We start from the raw sequence: 22,206 nt of genomic DNA, 5'->3' as shown, positions 1-22,206 counted from the left end.
GAAATCTGTTACTAAAATGGTTTGTAGCAACATCAACTATAAATCAAACTGTAGTTACATTTAGATTCTTGTTGGATCAGTCTGCAGCAACTCGTGATATTTCTACTGCAGTACATTATAAAATGTGCTCTGGTTATAAATGAGCAGAGACTCACAGATTATGGCTGAGACATAGAAGACGTTCAGGAAGACACAGCGGTAAATGATGCACTCGTTCAGATGCTGCTGTTGGTCATCTTCTTCACAGATGGTGGTGGACGCAGTGACAGGAACATCTGGGAGAAGAAGAAGAGATAAAGGAAGTGAAAAGAAATATACCACAGTACTTTGTAGAAACATGTAAGACTCATAAATGTCTCTGTGAGTGATCATCAGCTCAAAATTGACCTGGAGACACATCAACATTTTGACATTTGGGTGGTTTCAGAACTTCTCCTGGTTCAAGAACCAATGATGTCTGACCTGATGGTTCTTAGCTACCACTGCTCTTATAATGAGTCAGCAGCAGGATGCTGAGGAAATGAAGATGTCCACACTGAACTGATTTTAAAGTTTGTGGATGGTGAAGGTCAGTGAGGGTCATGATGTCCACAGGACATTTCCTCTGTCAACCAAGCTCCAGTCAACCTTCAACAAGGTCATGCTGAGCTGAGGACTTCACTGGACCCTGTGAGGATTAACAGGAAGATCCATGTTGTGATATTTAAACCTGATGTGAAGTTCTTCATCACTGACTGGGCAGTTTGACAGACCCAGCTAAAGTGACATCTGCACACAGGGGACATTAGCTCAGAGCAGGAACAGGGAACCTGCTGACAGATTAAAAACTCTTGTCCACTGTAGTGTTTTCTGGTGTTTGTGTCCATCCTGAAAGCTGAAAGTGATGCTGTCAAAGCTGCAGAGAAGTTCATCACTGATGAGGAGGATTTTCATGGGAGAAGATTCTGACATTTCACGCTAAAAGCTAAGATGTCAGGACAAAGTCTCAAAGAGACAAAGTGAAAGTTAACAAATAAAGATGCTTAGGACAGGAAGTAACACGGGAAATAGCAGTCAGTGTATCAGTGTATCAGTGTATCAGTGTGTCAGTGTGTTAGTGTGAAGCACGTGAAAGGACATTTGTGGGCGAGTTTGATGCAGGAAGGTAGAGCGGTCGTCCACCAATCTCGCAGTTGTTGGTTTGATCCCCGACTCCTCCAATCACATGTCAAAGTCTCCTTGAGCAAGACACTGAACCCCAACTTAGTTTCTCTCGGTCAAGTGTTGACCAGCTGCATAGCAGCTCCCTCATTGGTGTGTGAGTGTGTGTGTGATTCAGAGTGTGAATGGGTGAATAAGAATCAGTGTAAAGCGCTTTGAGAGCTAATAGGTAGAAAAGTGTTTTACAGTGCAGAACATTTACCATTTGTAGAGATGTTTGTTACCTGAGATGATGCTAAATGTGTCCTCAAACTGAATCTTGTCATTTAGTCTCTTAGCACAGTAGTACAGTCTGCAGTCCTGTGCTGTGATGTTGGTGATTGTGAGGATGTTTTCCAAAGCTGAATATTTGCTCCTGAAAGTATAAACGTAGTACTGAGTACTTGCAGGATCTTCAAGGAAAGTGCGACTGATGAATCCTCGAACCTGTCTGTGGATCTCCATGTACCAGTAGGTGTCGGAATTATCCCCTGAACAGTTCAGAGTGACGTTCTGACCCAGCTCCACTTTGACCTCTGTCACCTTCTGGGCCTCTGCACAGACCAGAAACACCAGCAGGATCATCCAAAGCAGATCCATGATCAGGTTCAGTATCAGAAACTAGAGAGACTCTAAACCAGCACAGCTCTGATCTGAAGCTGCTCCGTCCTCACAGTGAGAAAAGGTCTGTACTTCAGATCTAAACCACAAACACCTACCGGACATCTGCTGACGTGCACATCAGAAGGTGTAACAGCAGGAGTAGATGCTGTACAGTACGTGTAAGAGCAGTAGTAGCATTGGTAAATAATACAGTAGTACTGGTACTAGCAGTTACAGCTGTGGCTCCATCTTGTGCAAAAAAACTCAAACATCAGATTTTAATGAACTTTTTATTTGACAGTTTAAAGAAAACCTACAGTTTATATGAACAGGAAGCTACCAAAATAAAAGCAGAGTTTGAAGGTTCAAGGTCAAAGGTCAGAGCTGATCATCCCTGATTCATGTTTCCATCACTTAAACATCTTTTAGTGTTTATTAACAGTTTATTAACAACAAAGCTTATGTTCATGAGGACATTTGTTTAGCTGCATGTCAGATTTCTAATTTGTAATCTTGTCCAGCAGGTGTCAGTGTCACTGCACAGAGACACTGAACCACAGAGGACAGTGCAGAACTGAAACAGATGGACACTCACCTGAGACATTGACGTGGACTGTCTCCTGGACCACATCTGAAATGCTGCACTCATAGACTCCACTGTCTGACTCCTGGACCTTCTTCAGGACGATGGAGAAGTTTCCATCTCTGAACTGATCAGGAAAACTTTCCACTCGACCTCTGAACTTCTGGTCCTGGGACAAATAATCGGGTTTATTATGTTTTTTTGAGGTTTTCATTTAGTCCTTTTCTCAGCCGTCACATTTTGTTCTCCACAAAAACAAAGATGGGGACAGAAAGTGACATTGTCTCTCTGTGCTGTTTTAGCATGTTTTTGAGGTAAATGAAAGTAAAAAAAATAAAGATAATTTCTATAAAGACAAATGGTAAGTAGTCGTGTCCTCCTTTGAAGAATTGTCGTCTCTTGTCCCCACATCTGATTTTGTGGGGAAGGAAATAACTGAAGACCTAAAACACTTGTTTCTCCTCATGTTTGTTCTGTGGCTCTGGTCTCAGCTGCCGACAGTCGAGGAGATTTCAGGTTTCAGAGGGACGTGAAGCCCGCTGAGAGATTCTTCTGGGTCAGAACCAAGTCAACAGTCCAGAATCCTTTCACCTCCAACAGTCAGTGTGGTGGTTCTGTGCTGCACCTGGGTCTTTACCTCCTGTCACTAAATGTCCCTGTCTTGTCTCTTTTTCACACCTGCACACCTGAACCTCCCTCTGGCTCACCTGTAGCACCTCCCTAATGACCCACGAGACCCTGGTTGAGTCTGTAAAATCACCCTTATTGTTTCGTGTGGAACCCAAACCACGGTGGAGAACATGTGATCCAGTCCAAGTTTAAAAAACTAAGTTCACTGCTCCTCCTGGGGGGATTTGATGTTCATACTTTTGATAGATTCAGTTTATTTAGAGTTCAGGGTCCATGTAGACTGTATTTTAAATCACAATCTTCCTCAGAATGAATATTCATCTGTGCATTTTGAACATCTACAGATGATAAAGAGCATGACATGTGATCCAAAGCTCAAGAACAGCTGGTGAACAGGTCTAAGGCAGGTTTGAATTTAAGTTTTCTGTTTTCAATTTAGCACAGAGACAATAATGTTCACATTGATCCACTTACCTGTGTTCACACTGTACAGCAGCATGATCCAAAGTCAGTCCAGATCTGTGCAAAAACACAGATTGTCACCTCAAACTAAATTTCATTCACACTCAATAAAAAAAATAAAAAACAAAAACATCATAGAGTGTCTAGTTGCATCATGGGAATTTGACATTTTTTGGACAAAGCAGTAAAACATCATGACAGAGAAAACATTTTATGATGTTTTACACTCTGAGTGTGAGTGAAATTTCCATCAACATTAACATTTCAAATGAAATGAAACTCACCGTGTGAACATGTCCATGTTAATTCCGTCTCCACTTGCTGATGAAACATGAATTTGTCCTCTGCTCTGTGCTGCCTTCAGGGTGTGTCAGCATGCAGGACGTCCCAGTGACCCTAAGCTTTGAGTTACACGCTGGGGTTTTGTGGGTGTGGGCTCCTTCCTTCATGTCAGGGTGGAGAAGGACAAGAAGGTACATGGCTAAAGTTTGTCCAGATCAAAAGTCCAGGAGAGGACATTATCCACTTTCTTGTGTCTTTTTTGCGTGTTACTGTTAAAAGTGGCAGGTGCTTTACACAAACCCTCACACTGTCATCACACACATACGCATTACACAGCACATGAAAGCAGCTGATGATGATCTCAGCCTGTTCTTCTGCTGCTGAGGAACAAAGGAAACTCCCACATGTAGCTCATTCCTCCTTTATTAATATAAGTGTCTTTATTCATCACTTATACTGGATTAAAATGATAGTTACTAGTACATTTACATACAGAAATACTACACAGAGAGTTCATAAGTAACTGGACGGGTCTCCCTCAGACTGGGATCTGGTTCTCCGTTTGCTTTGGTCGTCCGTTTGTCATTTTGTGCTGAATGATGAAATGTCCGGCCTGACACGATTTTTCTGTTTCAGTTTGTTCTCCCGACATCTGCAGTGATGTTACATGTTCATGCTCCTTCCAAGTTGTACTGGTTCCAGAAAAGCCTCACAGGGAGAGCGGAGGAGGAAGCTCCCATTCTTTTACAGCTTCTGACTTTTCTTCAGGACATCATCATGATTCCTAACAACGTGTTTAACATGTAAACACCTACAGGAAAGAGATGAAATGTAAGGAGGAAAATAAAGTGGTTCACTTCTCTGCTGAATTCATTTCTGACTCGGCCCCTTAAACTTGTTCCTGATCCTGTTTGGCTGTGATGTCAGTCTGAGCCCAGGATCAGCAGGAGGGGGGACTCTGTAGAACTGGATCTCCTGGTACTGAAACACACAGATAAAGCACTGAGGGCAGTACAAGAGCAGTACTGCTCAGTATATATGTTTGTATGTGTAGCAGCAGTTACATAGATTGCAGTACTAGCAGCAAGTATTAATACCATTATTAACTTGAGCATTGTGTTTAACCTGCACTGTCACCAGAGTCTCTGTGTTCTCACAGGTGAAAGGTGAAAGGTCCTTCTTCTTCTTTTTCTTCTTCTTCTTCAAGCACAGCTTCAGGTGAATCACTTTACCTCCACACTGACACAACTTAAGGACACCACAGCGTCTCTTATGGTTGACTCACAGATGGCGAGGACGAGGTTAAGGACAGCGTTGATGGTGGAGGAGATGAACACCACAAGCTCCATCAGATTGCTCCAGCTGTGCTGCATGTCGGCGTTGTGTGTTTCAGAGCTGCTGGTGGGTGAAGTAGTGGGAACATCTGGAAGGAGGAAAGAGAAAATCAAAAGCTGCTGATGGACTAAAAACACAACTCACCTTTTGGTTCAAGGTCACAAATGTTTTCTCCCCTTTTCACTAACAACCACATGTAGATCATGGCAGCTACGTGTGATGCTGCCATCAGTCTGTGTGTGCTCATGGGTGTAGATGTACTCAACTACAGAAACTTTTATCTCCGCCACAAGATCATTTCCTTCTGCATTTATTTTAACACCTTTTATTAATGAAGATAAAGTTGTTTGTGTGACGCATGCAGTTCTGAATGAAATGTGCTCTGCTAAACATCTAAAAACAATGTGCTGTATTCAAAGCCTGAATTCACAGAAACCTAAAAACACCTGCTGAAATGATGTGTGACGGAAAAGTCGTCTTTAAAAAAACATGTTTCTACCTGACACGAGGCGGAAAGTGTCCACAAAGTGAGTGATGTTACGTGTCTTCTTGGCACAGAAGTGCAGCCTGCAGTCCTCTGCTGTGACGTCTCTAACCACATGTCTGTTTGCCACAAGCGAATATTTGGCTTTAAACTCAGGAGAGCAGTACATGGGACGGGAGTCTGTGGCAGAAAAACTGCGAACAATACATCCTCTGAGCCGACTGTGGACCTCCAGGTACCAGTAGATGTCCGAAATGTCCTGAGAGCAGTTCAGGATGACGTCCTGACCCCGCTCCACTTTGACCTCTGTCACATTCTGGTCCTCTGCACAGACCAGAACCACCAGCAGGATCATCCAAAGCAGATCCATGGTCAGGTTCAGAGTCACAAACCCAGCACAGCTCTGATGTGATGCTGCTCCGTCCATCAGACTGAGACAAGTTCTTTACTTCCTGTTTGATCGGTTTAAAGTGTCACATGTAATGACCTATGCATCAGGAAGTACTGGTACTATCTGGGTTAGTCAGGTTTACTTTTCACAAACCTCGTACAAATACTTTAACAACTTACAGCTGGGTTTTTCCTTTTTCTCTTCCTCTTCTTCTTTTGTTTTATTTGTTTTTTTCTTCTAAAATATATGTTTTAGAAGAGGATTTTGCGCAAGTCAAAAGAATAAGTGTGTTTTCTTCACCCCTGGATCGTTTAGTTGATACTTTCCATTTGTTTGTTACTTTGTCTTTAACTTTGCTAGAAATTTAGAGGTCGAGTGGAAAGTTTTCCTGATTTTTACAACACGGGAAACTTCTCCATCATCCTGAAGAACCTGCAGCAGTCAGACAGTGGCCCATATGACTGTGTCAGAGATGAGAACGTCCACACAGGAAGACAGTTTCATTACTGTATACAGACATTTAGTGCAATCAACAAATCATTTCTCTTCACGATGCATATTGTAAAAGAAACGTGATAAATCTCAGGTGTGGAATGAACAATTCCTGGTTTGAAGACTCAAACAGTTGATTGAAGGTAAACATACGTGGTGCATACAGGGCTGCTCCTGCCCCCACTTTGGACACTCAGACCAGATCTCTTTGTTCCTGTACTCTGCTTACAGACAAAGACTGAAACAAACACACCCTGTCACCAAACAGGTTAAATTCTGGACCACAGAGACTTAGAGCACCTTGCAGGACTGTTTTGCTCCGACAGAATGGGATGTGTTTAAAGCTGCAGCCACCCTGGAGGACTCTTCCGTCAGCGTACAGGATAATGCTGAGTATGTGACTGGGTACATCAGCGCTTGTGTCGATAACATCACGCCCACCATACAAATCAGGAAGTTTCCCAACCAGAAGACCTGGATAAATAGTCAGGTATGTCACATGCTGCGTGCTCTTGCATTTAGATCAGGCAATGAAAGCGAGTACAAAGCTGTGAAGTATGGACTGAGAAAAGCCATCACAGCAGTCAAGAGGCAGTACAGAGAGAAACTGGACAGCTTCTATTCTATTGCTGACTCGGGGCGGATGTGGCAAGGCCTGCAGCACATCACAGACTACAGAACCACCACCAACAACATCACCTCAACAGACAGCGTCAACACATTCTACACCCGCTTTGAGGCCCCCAGCTACACTGCAGAAGGGGGGCTCACACACACCTGGACCACCCAACCCCCCTCCCCTCCACCAACCGTCTCAACGACCCAGGTACACAAAGTTCTGAGGAATATCAACCCCCGTAAAGCAGTAGGACCAGACAACATTCCTGGGCAGGCCCTCAGCTCATTGGCATGTGCCAATGAGCTGGCTGATGTTCTCAACTCCATCTACAACCTCTCCCTCAGCCAGTGCACTGTTCCTTCATGCTTTAAGACCATGACCATCGTCCCCCTGCCTAAGAAGAGCCCACCCACCTGCCTGAATGACTACAAGTCAGTGGCACTCACTCCAATCATCATGAAGTGTTTCGAGAGAGTGGTGCTGGCCCACATCCAGAGCAGCATACCAGACACTATTGACCCCCTGCAGTATGCCTACCAGCCCAACAGGTCCACCTCAGATGCCATTGCTGCTGCCATCCACTACTCCCTCTCTCATCTGGAAAATAAGGACTCATACCTAAGGATACTCTTCATCGACTACAGCTCCGCCTTCAACGTGGTCGTCCCCCACAAACTCACCCACAAACTGTCCACACTTGGTCTGCACCCCACCCTCTGTGACTGGCTCCTAGACTTCCTGACTGGCAGGGCTCAGTCTGTCAGGATTAGTAATAGGACTTCAGCCAGTATCATTACAAACATTTGCACGCGACAGGGTTGTGTACTCAGCCCCATCCTCTACACCATGTTCACCTATGACTGTGTCGCCTCCCACAAGGACAACATCATCCTGAAGTTCGCGGACGACACCGCAGTGATAGGACGCATTGCTGGCAGTGACGAGGCAGCCTACAGGAGGGAGGTGGCCAGTCTGGTGTCATGGTGCGGAGACAACAACCTCACCCACAATATGGACAAGACGAAGGAGATGATAGTGGAAGAGGAGAACGCATAAGCCACTGTTCATCCGGGAGCTTGAAGTGGAGAGGGTGAGCAACTTTAAATACCTGGGTGTCCACATCAGTGAGGACCTGACTTGGACACTTCACGTCACGCAGCTGATCAAGAAGGCCCAACAGTGGCTGTATTTTCTAAGGAGGCTGAGGAAGTTTGGCATGTTGCCTAAGATCCTCAACAACTTCTACAGCTGCGTCATTGAGAGTGTCCTGACCAACTGCATCACTGTGTGGTACGGCAGCACTACTGTCATGGACCAAACGCCTGCAGAGAGTGAAGACTGTGCAGAAGATCACCAGGACTCCACTGCCCTCTCTGCAGAGCATCTACCACCGCAGAGTCCACAGGAGAGCGCCTTCCATCCTCAACGACCCCTCCCGCCCCCCGTACGGACTGTTCACACTTCTACCCTCAGGACGGAGGTACAGAACTGTGAAATGCAGGACTTCAAGACTGAAGAACTCTGTCTTCCCCTCTGCCATCAGACTCCTAAACAATTCAATTCAATTCAATTCAACTTTATTTATATAGCGCCAATTTACAACAAAGTCATCTCAAGGCACTTTACAGAATAAAGTCCAGACTACACAAGTATGTAGAAGCAACCCAACAAATCCCCCTTGAGCAAGCCCTAGGCAACAGTGGAGAGGAAAAACTCCCTTTAATGGGAGAAACCTCCAGCAGAACCAGGCTCAGGGTGGGTGGCCATCTGCCTTGACCGGTTGGGGTGAGTGGAAAGTGGAGAAAGAAAAGAAAAGAGCAACGAAAAGCAACAACAAAAAGCAACAACAAAACAACAAGAAAAGCAACAACAAAACAACAAAAAAGCAACAACAAAACAACAAAAAAGCAACAACAAAGCATCGTACAGGTTGTAGGATATAGAATTAATGGTATACAGTGGTGACAAGTAAATGTATAGAGAAAAGCTAGTTCAGGTTGAGTGAGCAGTTTAACTATAAGCTTTATCAAAAAGGAAGGTTTTAAGCCTAGTCTTAAAAGTAGAGAGGGTGTCTGCTCCCCGAATTTGGATTGGAAGCTGGTTCCACAGGAGAGGAGCTTGATAGCTAAAGGCTCTGCCTCCCATTCTACTTTTGCAAACTCTGGGAACCACAAGTAGGCCTGTATTTTGGGATCGAAGTGGTCTAATCGGGCGATACAGAACTATGAGATCTTTTAAATATGATGGAGCTTGACCATTAAGAGCTTTGTATGTAAGGAGGAGGGTTTTGAACTCTATTCTAGATTTTATGGGAAGCCAATGAAGAGAAGCTAGTGAAGGTGAAATATGATCTCTCTTTCCTAATCCAGTCAGCACTCTTGCTGCAGCATTTTGGATTAATTGAAGGCTTTTTAGGGAGTTATTAGGACACCCCAGAAGTAGGGAATTACAGTAGTCCAACCTAGAAGTAACAAATGCATGGACCAGTTTTTCGGCATCACTTTGAGACAGGATGCTTCTAATTTTAGCAATGTTCCGTAGGTGGAAGAAGGCTGTTCTAGAGATTTGTCTTATATGTGACGTAAATGCCAAATCCTGGTCAAAAATAACTCCAAGGTTCCTCACCGCAGTACTGGAGGCCAAAGTTATTTCATCTAAAGTAATTATATTGTTAGACAGCATATTTCTCATGTTTTTAGGCCCAAAGAGAAGGATTTCAGTTTTGTCTGAATTTAGAAGTAGGAAATTGTAGGACATCCAGGTCTTTATGTCCTTTAGACATGCTTCAAGTTTGACTAATTGGTTAGTATCTTCTGGTTTCACAGATAAATAGAGCTGGGTATCATCTGCATAGCAGTGGAAGTTTATGGAATGTTTCCTAATAATTTTGCCTAAAGGTGACATGTACAGATTAAAAAGTATTGGTCCTAACACAGAGCCCTGTGGAACTCCATAGCTAACTTTGGTGCATAAAGAAGAGTCATCATTAACATGAACAAGTTGGAATCTGTCTGACAGATAAGATTTAAACCAATGTAATGTGGTTCCTTTAATCCCAAATCCATGTTCTAGTCTCTGTAATAAAATGTTGTGGTCAATGGTGTCAAATGCGGCACTAAGGTCTAGTAAGACGAGTACGGACACAAGTCCGTTATCTGAAGCGAGGAGAAGATCATTGGAGACTTTTACCAGTGCTGTTTCTGTACTGTGATGAGCTCTATATCCTGACTGAAAGTCTTCATACAAATTATTCCTGTAAAGGTGATCACATAATTGTTTTGCAACTACTTTTTCCAGGATTTTAGAGATAAACGGGAGATTTGATATTGGTCTATAGTTGGCTAAATCACCTGGATCAAGACAGGGTTTTTTAAGTAATGGTTTGATTACAGCAACTTTATAAGCCTTTGGTACATAGCCAGTTTCTAAAGATAGATTAATCAAATCTAATATGAACGTGTCTATTAAAGGTAGAACATCTTTAAGCAATTTGGTTGGAACAGGGTCTAAAAGACATGTTGTTAGTTTTGAGGAGGCGATAGTTGAACTTAGCTCAGTGAGATCTATGGGTGAAAAACAGTCTAAGATGGATTGGGGCCTTATTGAGGATTCTAGAGCTGTTGTACATGAAGATCTATCTGTAATATTTGTAGGGAGGATCTGGTGAATCTTTTCCCTAATGGCTGCAATTTTATCAGTAAAGAAAGTCATAAAGTCATTGCTGCTCAAAGTTAAGGGTATACTAGGCTCAACAGAACTATGGCTCTTAGTCAGCCTGGCTACAGTGCTGAACAGAAACCGGGGGTTGTTCTTGTTTTCCTCTATTAGTGCGGAATAATATGCTGTTCTGGCATCACGGAGAGCTTTTTTGTACATTTTTAAACTGTTTTTCCAGGCTAACCGGGATTCTTCTAAATTAGTGGAACGCCACTTCCTCTCTAATTTTCGTGACGCCTGCTTTAAGCTGTGCATTTGTGAATTGTACCATGGAGGTCGGCTCCTCTGATTCACTGCCTTTTTTTTCAGAGGGGCAACTGTATCTAGTATCATACGCAATGAGGCTGCAGAATCGTCAACTAAGTAATCAATTTGTACAGGAGTAAGATGGCTACTCACCATAGTATTGACACATGGTGGTGAAAAAGATGAAGAGATAATTTCTTTAAAAATATTCACAGCATTTTCAGATAAACATCTGCTGTAGTGGAATTTTTTCCTAACTGCTGTATAGTCCGTTATTGTAAATTCAAATGTTATTAGAAAATGGTCAGACAGAAGAGAATTATGAGGAAATACTATTAAATTATCAGTTTCAATGCCATATGTAAGTACAAGGTCCAATGTGTGACTAAAACAGTGAGTGGGTTTATTTACATTTTGGGAAAAACCAATTGAATCTAGTAATGAATTAAACGCAGTGCTCAGGCAGTTACTGTCAGCATCTACATGGATGTTAAAGTCACCCACTATAATGACTTTATCTGTACTAAGCACTAAATCAGATAGAAAATCAGAAAATTCTATCAAAAACTCTGAATAAGGGACTGGAGGACGGTACACGATAACAAATAATAGTGGTTTTTGAGTTTTCCAGTTTGCGTGTGAAAGGCTAAGAGTAAGGCTCTCAAATGAGTTATAACTATGTTTAGGTCTAGGAATTATTGATAAGCTAGAGTGAAATATTGCTGCTACTCCTCCACCTCGGCCTGTGCATCTAGGAACATGATAATTAATATGACTTGGGGGGGTTGACTCATTTAAACTGACATATTCTTCCTGCTGCAACCAGGTTTCAGTGAGACAAAGTAAATCAATTTGATGATCATTTATTAAGTCATTTACTAACAGAGATTTAGAAGAGAGAGATCTAATATTTAATAATCCACATTTAATAGTTTTGGGTGTTGGTTCAGTATGAGCATTAGTCTTAACTTGTATTAGATTTTTATGATTAACTCCCCTTGTGTTCATTGTTGGTTTAAAAAGTTTAATTGGTCGTGGAGCAGACATAGTCTCTATGGGGCAAATAGCAGTGTGGTTAAGATCATAACATTCAGCAAAATAATAATATTCCCTGTGTGAAAAATTAGAGTCCATAACAGCTGCATTTTGTCTGCTGGTAACGTCAGATTCTATAAATATCTCGGACTGTTTATACCTGTGGATGTTGTCGGGTGTTGGAGCGGAGGATGCAGGAGAGGTGAGCACATCAGAGCCACAGGTGTTTTCAATGGTCAGTCAGTCTCCGGAGACTGAGATGCTGTGGACAATGTTCTCAGTCAACATCCGTGATCCCAGAAAGTTCGGGTGCAGGCCATCTTGCTTGAAGTACTGAGGACGATCCCAGAAAAGATTGAAATTGTCTACGTAGAAGAGTCCGTGTGCGGAGACTTGTGGTTGAAGCCATGTGTGCAGGCTGAGGAGTCTGGAGAACCAGCCAACACCGCGACCCAGCGTGGGAATTGGGCCGGAAATGAAGAACCGTCTGTCGTGGAAATTCTCAAGTGAGTTGAAAAATGACACGAAGTCACGTTTCAGCAACTCAGACTGTTGGCGTTTGGTGTCATTTGTGCCAACGTGTATCACTACTTTTGTTGCCGTAGGATGTCTTTCAATCAGGTTTGGAATTTTCTCCGCTATGTCAGTGACTGTGGCTCCAGGAAAGCAAAACGTTTTAGCTGATTTTAAGCGGACGTCTCTAACGATGGAGTCGCCAATAATTAGCATGGTCGGACCGGGAGGACGGTGCGGTGGAGAGGTGCACCGAGGAGGAGCATGTGGATTCCTCTCTGGAGGCATGGTGTTGGTGGCGGTGGCACGTCTGGTCTGGCGAGGCCCCGGCAGCAGGCCCCGACCGTGCTGCCCGCGGGAGATGGAGCCGTGTGGTATCTCACGAGGCAGGGAGTCACAGGGAACCGCCGCCGGGGAAGTCGGACTTTCCAGCTCTTCAAGAATAGTGAAACGGTTCTCCATCTGGACCGGGGAAGGTGGTCCAATGGATTGGTTGACAAGATTAGCTGCAGCAGGTGTCGTCCGATGTCTCCTTTTAGCCGTAATCCAGGCCTCCTGTGTCAGCGGCGAGGAGCAGGCCCGTGTCGGGACAGGCCGTTGGTCATCCGACAGGGCCAGAAGGCCGCGGGTTGGCATCGCTATTCCAGCAGTAGCAACAGGGCCAGACCACGGCAGCGTGTCATCGGTGTCCTGGGTCACTGAACAAACAGCTGGGTGGATAGAAACTGTTTGTTCCATGTAGCTCGAGGTATTAAGAGCTGCGAGGTGCTTCGCTTGTGTGGTGGCAACGTTGGAAAACCCCAAGATAAGTTCATTTTTTTTTCTTAGTTCGTTTTCCAAAAGTTTGATTGTTTCTTGCAACTGCGTGAAAACGTGTACACAGTTTGAACAGACCGCCATTTCGAAACAGCTGACAGGAGTTTGCAACCATGGACATAACTGTTTACATTGATTTACATTTTTGCACATTCATTATTTCAGAACTGCACTACCTCACTTTTTATTGCTCTTATTTTTTTTGGCTCTTATTTTTTATTTCTATTTTACTTTACTGAATGATATTTAGTGTGGACGGCAAAGTAAGAATTTCATTGTGCACGGAAACATGCTTTCTCTCTGTGTTACACTGTTACAAGCTCAGAGTGAAGGTGGAGTGACTAATCTGAAGCTCCGCTGCAGGTTGGGTTGGTGTGTTTAAAGAAGAAGAGGAAGAAGCGTCTTAACCAGCTGAACATATTATTACAGTCCAGGAAACACAAACAGAAAATGAACACCTACACACAAAGACATTTTATGTCGTCGCATATTTTACATATCAGCTAAGACACCAACGGTTCCACATTTGAGAGAAGAACCTGAGCTTAGTTTGTGTTCTATTTATCACGTTTTAATGAGGTTTTTGGATTGGACCCAGAAAAGAGCAGAACACAGAGGACTTGGAAAGCAAACAGTTTATTAATGGGGAAGGTAACCGGGGAAGGAGACTTGGGACCGGAGGTCGAGGTGGGCGGGAAGCGGTAGGGAACTCTGAGGAAAAAAAGACAGGTGAGTGACAAAATTATGGCACGGGGAAAAATAGGCAGGATCAGAGATCTTACTGTGGACAGAGGTGTGGAGCTACGGTGGAGATCAGGTAGGGCAGGAGAGGAGCATATCAGGAGACCAGGAAGGGAGGGAGGACAACTTAAAGCGGCTGGCAAAAAACCAGGAGAACAAAAACAGGAAGACCCGAACAAAGTACAAAAAGTGGCAACTAAAATAAGTAGCAACAGAAAACACAGGGGAGCAGACTATAACTCACACCCTGCTTAAAAAGGTTAATACAAAAAGCTTCTTCCAAAAAAAAATTTACCAGGTAGGAAAACACAGACAGGCGTCCACTGGGACGCTGTCATCAGGCAAGCAGGTAAAACAAAGTAGCAACAAAACATAGACTCTTGAAAAACTAATTTTCAGAAGAAACAGACATAAACTTGAACTTAGACCTTTAGCGAGGATTTTCAGGACCAGAGATAGGCTTGTCACCAGGAAGGTAGGAAAGACGATCTGGCAGAGAGGGAAGGGTGAACGGAGCATATAAGGGGAAGCAACAAGTGAGCGGAATGAGGCTGATTGGGGACTAGGAGAGAGAGAGAGAGGCGAAAGGGAAGAGTACTGACCACCAGGGCCACACGAATCAGACTCACACCTGTGACACTATTATCCTACACATACATCTGTACATGAGATTCCACTACACAGCAGGAACAGAAATGTGACATGGCACCTTGAGCAGCAGCCTCATCCCATCATTAGACGCCACATTTGTGCACACAGTCATTCAAAAGCTTTGATAAATCCTCCACAGAAACAGTAAAAAGAAGGGGACATAAAATACGTCCTTGTCTAACTGTGTTGCATCCACTGAAGGGAGCAGACACAGAGTTACCTCATCTCACGTCATTGTGAAAATGTGAGATATCTGTGTGTGTTTAAAACCAAAGGTCAGGACAAACTTTTCCATCATGATCTGGACTTCAGTTCTACTTCTTGCCCCAGACTTTTATTTTGTAGTCCCCTTTTTCCTGCTTCCTGTTCCTAGTCCTTTCCTCCAGCTTTACCTTTCGTTATCTCTCTTTATTGTTTGCACCTGTTCCCCTCACTATTTAGGTCCAGCTTTCCCCACAGGTCCCTGTCAGATCCTTCTGTGCTGTATATACTAATACTGTCATACAATGAGCACAACTCATTTAATATCTCTACATTTTTATGTTGTGCACCTTGTTACTGAGTTGCTGCACAGCTTCAAGCCAGAGACTCTCATTCTTCTGCATGAGGGGAGTTTTGCAGCTTTATTGTTTGTTTGAACATGTGGAAAGTTGTGTAACTGTGTTCTCAGTGTCTTTAATCTATGAAGTTACATTTGCTTTGTCAAACCAAAGTAATTGTAGCTGTAAAGAAGTGAGCTGTGTGTTTGTCTGTTGTCACTACAGATTCCTGTAGTGTGTCTCTTCAGTGAGCGTCAGTCTCCTGCTGCTGTGTAATCAGTCATCAGACGCTGTGTCAGGATGATTGTGTGGTTTGTTCAGACACTGAAGTGGTGACACGAGTTTCCTCAGACTGATTCTGTTCATGTGAACACTTTTATTTCTCTCATCTTGTGTGACCACACACAGACATGTAACACTGCAGCTTCTCTCCCAGCAGCTCAGTTACCTCGTTAACAAACCACCTGTGTTAAAGTCACGTTGAACCTAAAAGGCTCCTGCAGCCTGGTGCTTTAAGGTCTTTTTATGCAGAAGGTGCTGTTAGTTTTCAGCAGTAATCTGTTTCCCTATGTCAGAGTCAAAGAGGCCTGAAAAACAGACATCGATGGGAACCTGAAAAGCCTTTTAGGCCTCACGATACAAGTGTGACTGACAGAAGCTAAGGAACAAGAGTATTAAAACTCTTTTGCATCTGCTAAATAAAGTGCAACATCTGCCGTTAAAGTAAAAGCTTCCTTGCTTTAGGTTTACTTTGATAATGTTTCCTTAAAAGTGTCTGTAGCTTCTCCTCGTGGATGGAAAAGAGTCAGGTTCACTAGATGAAGGCTCTGGTCACTTTAATCCAGACCCATAAATGAAGGTCTCCTGAGTGCTAAAAGTTTTCTTACAGCTTAAAAATATTCCAGTTCTAGTTTCAGGTGTATGTAGGTGCTGGTGAAGAGGCAGCAGGGAAACACTGGGATGAAGGTAGTGAACAGCTGGATGAATTCCTTCACCGCCTAAATAGAAACCTGTTCAGTTTAACCTCAGGCAGCTGCTATGAGCCAAGGTAACGTGAGGGCTGACCTGGATTCCTGTCCCGGAGAGACAGGCTACCAAACAAGTGAAACTGGAACAAGAGCTGCAACGATTTGTCATGTGATTAAGTGTCAGTTTAACTTTATTCATGAAGCACCAGATTACAACCAAACTCATCTGAAACCACCAGATGTGAGTTTAGTCTTTTAAATGAAAGTGACAGATTCATATTTATCTTCTTTAAACTTCTACACAAACTCTCTCACCTCTGCAACCTGCTGATTCCTCTCATGGTTCACTGAGCTCATCCTGCTGCTGGTTTACAGCTGTAATCATACGCGTCACAAAAGAGGATTTAGTTCAGTTATTATAATGAAGTTTACAGTAAAAACATACAGAGGAGAAAACAGTTGAGAACATTTCTACTGAGGTTTTACTGAGCTGCTTGGTTAAATGTGTCTGTGAACTGTGAGCTGCTGCAAGATGCACTGAAAAGTGAAACTTGGTTGGTTTGCAGCATCAACCACATGAGCATGAAAACAGCTTATTTCACCTTCAGATGCTCACACATATAAAGACATGTGGGATTCAGGCTAAAGTTCAATGTGAGAAAGTCGACGTCTACTGGACAAACAGTGTCCCAGTGTTTACCAGCCAGGGCCAGAACATTAAAGATGGACTTTTAAACTGGGCTCAATTCAATATTTTACACAGTAACCACTAATCAGCATGTGGAACCAGTTCTGAGATTTTCTCCAAATCCATTAAGTATAGAAACACTCAGTTTCCCTTTGCTGTGCCACTGCAGATTAGAGCTGATGAATCAGCTCCAGGATCTGGTTCCATCAAACTCACTAACTCTGGGCTTTGATGCTGAAGTGCCTCCTGTTTGATGCTGAGCTGGTGTCTCATCGTGCTCCTCAGGAGGAATCGCTGCTCCTCACAGGAAATGAAAAGCTTGGGGCGACTTCATCAGATCAGCTGTTTGAGAGTTTACACATCTGATCTGAACTAGACTCATTCATTCATATCTCTGTGCTCTTTATTATGTAAAGTGCCTTGAGATGCTTTATAAATAAATTGGAATTGAATTGAATTCATATCAACACCACAGTCAGTACTGGTGAAATACATAGTTTTCTTAAGTGCAGTACTACTTGAAGTACAATCTGCAGCCTGTTGAACAACTTAGTATTTAGTACTTGAATCTGTGTAAAGACTTTAAAGAGGTACTTTTACTCTTTTTAGCCAAGTACTTGTACTTTTACTTGAGTACGGACTTTGTATTATTGTGATGTAAATTACCAACATCTGATCATTATGTTTGTAAAAACCATAACTACTAAAAGCTGTGACAGTGTAGTTGTATGGAAACAGGATTTTTTGGAGACAGAGTTGAGTAAACTGTGTTGCTGTAGTTTCCAGATCTGATCTGATCTGGATCTTTTCTTTGTCTGCATGTAGACACATGTTTCATTCCCTCTTCTCTCTGCTGCTGTTGGTTCATGTACAATAACATTGTTGATGGACTGTGATACATAGTTTCATCTGCGGGAATTTTCCTCCGTTGGTCCTGTGGAGACATGTTGTGGTTTTTCCACATACAGTAAATTATTCCCCTGAGATGGTAGTGAAGGATCCTGAGGCCTCAGAGAGATAAAGGACTGGAGTTAAAACTTTACCTTGTTCTCTAGTTTGACTGAGTGAACCACCTCATTTTAATATGAATCAGAATATGAGACGGGACAGGTCCTAAAAAACCTATAAATAAACAGCTGTTTGGAAAAATGCATTAGAAAGAGTTAAATCTGTTCTTATTGAATTTCTTTTGGAGGATAAACATGTTTGAATTTGACTTTGTGTTTTGGAAAAACAGGAAAGTGACTTTTTCTGCCACAAATGGAAAATCTGTTGTTGTTGTTGTTGTTTTGTTGTTGTTTTGATGAGATAATATTCAAATTCAGAACAAGATGGAGGCCAACATGCAGAAACACATTTCTAGAAATTAATGGATGTTTTACAGAAGGTGAAGGTGAGAAATAACTGATTGTCCTAAAATTAAAAAGGAAAAATAAAATGGACAGGAAATAATTTTCTGCTTTAATGCGTATGACGTAGATGTGACGTACGGGGAAAAGCAGCCGGCGTACGTTACGTTCTAATGTGTGGACGTTGTAGCTAATGTCAGAAAACTGAAAATAATTGTTAAAGACGAAGTTTTTGACTTTTAAACCTGTGGAGGAAACGGAGTCATCATGAGCAACTTAATGAGGTTTGTTAACGGGAGGAGGGACAATGTCCAGGGTGGGACTCCTGTTGATGGAAAGAGACATTCAGCTAACGGCTAACGGACATTTGTGTAGCTATTGTTGAACTTCCTCAACCTACAGAAAGTCACTTTACTTGGTTTAATTAATGTTAGCTGAGTTTAAGCAGCTGCATCAGACTGGAACTGAGCTCACACCTGATTCTAACACCTGATATACACGGAATGAGCCATTTCACAATAAAATGAAGCACAGTCTGATTCCTGAGGAGGAAGTAACATGTAAACTGAAGCAGTTTGCTTCATTTAGGATTAGAATGATCCAAAGGCCCAAACGTCCTCTGCTGGGATCATTGTAATAATCAAGCTGTTTCCAAAAGGGAAGAATTAGTTAGAAAAGTGTCAAAACTAAAAACTATCAGAGTCTCCACTGACAGCTGATGTGTCCTCAAACCTGGCTGTGGTTTCTGTTTGTCTCCATGTTAGAGACGTCTGTCTAAAACCCAGGACACTTCAGTTCTGATTCAGCTTTCACCTCCACTGAGAGAACAGTTGTCGTGACAAGACCTAAACCACATTCAGGCCTCAGTGTTTCTCAGGAGCCACATCTCTTTTTTCACTAACATGAAGCCACATGTTGTACAGGAGGAGCAGGAAGTTAAATGTGAAAACACAACAAGGAGCAGACAGATGTTAATGTTTGATTCTAAAGTTCATGTCAGTAAGTGTGAACAGTATTTAAATTCCTGCCAACAGGCCACATGTGAACTACTGTATGATCATGTTCTGAAGGTCAGTTTGAGGTGGTGTCAAATATTAATGCACACAGCAGCTGAATGTTGACTTTGTTGGCTGCAGAAGCTGAAACAGAAAGGAAATGTTTCATGATCATTGTTCAAGTCTAATGCAAAGGTGACGTGATGAATGAAACGGTTATGTTCTAACTGTGGTTCTCTGAGGGAAGAGTCTTTCTCCAATCGTTCCATATTCCATATGTTCCAATGACGTCCTGAGGTGATTTTCTCTGTTTTCTATTTCATGCTGTGTGATGGTTTTCTGGAAGCAGAGCTTTGATGTGGCCTTCAGCTGGCAGCTGGACATGGATGGAATATGTAACAGTGCAGAGGGTCTTGAGCTGTAGAGAACAAAAGTGAAAGGGAGCAGTAACACATTTTTAAAACACTAATACTGAACAGTTTGACTTTACAAATAGGCAAAGTGCTGTTAGTTCACCTGAACATAAAAACTTCTACTTCTGCAGAAAAGGATGATTCATGTGTGATGAGCTGCAGACAAACATTTTTACAAATCTGCTTTTAGTTTTACGACAACAAACATCTGTAACATCAGCTGCATTTGACCAATCATCTCTGTATAAAGTGATTTAGTGAAGGATTTGTTTAAATCAGAGCATCACAATCATTCAGATCATATCAAGTTCTACTGACTGTTTTTTACCTGAGTATAGTTTCATGATGTTGATCATGTGTTTATCATGTGAATTATTGACTAACTTGTTTTTTTTCTCCTCCACAGATTCTCAGTGATCTACGTGTTTGTGAGTTTCTCTTTGACTGCAGGTAAGTTTCTCTGTTTTCTGCAGCTTTAGGTGCTGAAATTCCCACATTTCTTTAAGACACTTGAGTAGTTTTGCTGAGAAACGACTGAAATGTACCATTTACATTTCGTCATTTGGCAGATGCTTTTATTCAGAGTGATTCACAGGTGAGGGACAAAGCAAAGCTTTGCCAGGATCAAGTAACGTGCTATAAAGGAGATGACGTCCTGCTGCCCTGCATGTCCACAGGAGCAGACCTTGCTGTCTTCTGGAAGGACAGAAATGACGACAACGTATTGACCATAAACCAAAGTAAACCAGATTATTCATCCCAGCATGAGAAGTTTAAAGGTCGAGTGGAAAGTTTCCCTGATCAGTACAAGAAGGGAAACTTCTCCATCCTCCTGAAGAAGGTCCAGCAGTCAGACAGTGGATCTTATTACTGCTTTGTCCCTAAAGTGAAGTTTGAGCAGCGAGTCCAGGTCACTGTCACAGGTGAGTTGTGTGTAAAGTGAACATAAAGTATCACACCCACATATTCATACTGAGTCCATCATGTTATGAATTGTTAAAGTTTCTCAGCAATAATCACATTTAAATTTTACAAACATATTTTGTGCAGCATCTGATCAGTGAGGAACATTTACACACTGCTTCAATCTGAGCACAGTAAAAAAACAGAATGCAGGTTTTTAAATGACACATTTTGAAACAAGCAGATTGGGATAGAAATAAAATTACTGTGTCCATAATAACAGATTGTAACTGTAGATACTATTTGGACAGTTTGCATATGAACAAATACAAACTATCATCCCAGTAACTCCAGAGTCTGACTGACAGCTGATCCAGCTGAGCCCTTGTCATCAGAAACAGATGTCTGTCCTTGTGTCTTTTATTTCTCCCTCTATGCATCTTTAGGAGGACGGACTAAGACTTAAGGAAAAGATGTGGATAAAAACACAGCAGTGTTCATCTCCACCTTCTCCTGCTCTCTTTCACTACTTAGTTACAATCTGTGAGTCTTGCTTCCAAAAACAGTCAGAATCAGTCTCAGTGTCTCTGTGCTGTAACACTGACACCTGCTGGACCAGGTTTGTGTTTCCGTCACTTCATGACAACTAAAAAAATGGACTCGGACATCTCAGTTACGACTATTCTACAAAACCTTTAGAAGTTTCATACAGATCACAGCTCAAATGTCTTAATTTAACTCCTAAAACCAACAGATGTCTGTTTTCAGACAACTTATCAGCTCAGTCTCCAAGTTTTACAGGATGCTGTCAGGAGACTGAATTGTGCAAGTTTTCCCACTTTTTGTTTCCCTGGGTTTGTTCAGATACAGTAACTAGAGTCTGAATTGTCCTCAGATGACGTGTTAAAGCTGTTTTCTCTTGTTCATGTTGCAGGTGAACGTGCTGCAACAAGTCCTGCTCCTGGATCATCAGCTCATATCACTGGAGTAACACTGAACTCCCTCCATCTGACTCTGATCTCTGTTATTCTGTTCAACTGCTGTTCAACTTAAAACTGTCTGACAGCTCTGATAAACCCTATGAATAACAGCACTTAGGATTTCTTATGTATTTTGTATTTTTTGATATTAATGTGTTAATGCCAACCCAACAAATACATAAGGAAACATTTACATTCACAGGGAAGATTCTCTTTTATCCAGCTTTGCTCATCCAAAGGTTGAATCACATCAGCTGGACTTAGTTTCTTTCTTCTTGGTTAGAAACATTTTCCAAGCAGCTTCTTCAGTCTGAGGGTAAATAGGCTCCGGGTCCTACTACTACTCATGTAGTTGTAGTGGTAACATACAAATATTGCTGCTGTTACTAGCATTTCTATACTACTAACACTATAGTAGTAATACTAACAGTATATGATGTCATTATATACTATATAATCATTGAGGTTCAGTCACAGCAAACTAACCCCACTACTAAAAACAGCATGGTGGCTCAGTGGGTAGGACATCGGGGTCCGAGTTTGCAGGATCGAATCCCAGGTGTGTCCTCAGTGCTCACTGCCCACTGCTCCC

The 22,206-nt window shown here is 42.4% G+C and overlaps 2 protein-coding genes across 5 annotated transcripts in view; one reads left to right on the top strand and one right to left on the bottom strand.

Annotated features, from left to right (window-relative positions):
* Window positions 1-2,724, top strand: part of LOC137125533 (uncharacterized) — a 223,963-nt gene extending 221,239 nt beyond the window's left edge. Inside the window, exon 4 of the mRNA XM_067501149.1 lies at window positions 248-2,724. The gene's annotated coding sequence lies outside the window, so the exon portion shown is untranslated. The remainder of the gene's footprint in view (window positions 1-247) is intronic.
* Window positions 2,725-3,125: 401 nt separating this feature from the next.
* On the bottom strand, window positions 3,126-5,985 carry LOC137125558 (uncharacterized). Of its 4 annotated transcripts, none has more exons than XR_010914163.1 (3): window positions 5,574-5,985; window positions 4,837-5,162; window positions 3,126-4,720 (listed from the first exon to the last, which is right to left on the bottom strand). XR_010914163.1 is itself a non-coding variant. In XM_067501210.1 (2 exons), exons 1-2 carry the CDS (start codon window positions 5,983-5,985, stop codon window positions 4,963-4,965), a joined length of 612 nt encoding a protein of 203 aa, XP_067357311.1. In that variant the 3' UTR covers window positions 4,735-4,962. The 4 variants fall into 4 exon arrangements, 1 of the variants encoding a protein (XP_067357311.1); XR_010914161.1 differs by having other exon boundaries at window positions 4,865-5,162; XR_010914162.1 differs by having other exon boundaries at window positions 4,897-5,162.
* Between the last annotated feature and the right edge of the window lie 16,221 nt (window positions 5,986-22,206).

This window comes from Channa argus, chromosome 4, assembly GCF_033026475.1.
Source record: "Channa argus isolate prfri chromosome 4, Channa argus male v1.0, whole genome shotgun sequence".
Lineage (NCBI taxonomy): Eukaryota > Metazoa > Chordata > Actinopteri > Anabantiformes > Channidae > Channa > Channa argus.
Note: the sequence above shows the minus strand (reverse complement) of the source record. Positions and strands in the feature narration are given on the sequence as shown.

What these genes read in the sequence shown, in the direction of transcription:
- LOC137125558 (XM_067501210.1), bottom strand. Translation starts at nt 5,985, where the DNA reads ATGGACGGAGCAGCATCACATCAGAGCTGTGCTGGGTTTGTGACTCTG. An exon ending in CACTTTCCGCCTCGTGTCAG is followed by an intron (nt 5,163 to 5,573) that starts GTAGAAACATGT and finishes TCCTCCTTCCAG; the next exon opens with ATGTTCCCACTACTTCACCC.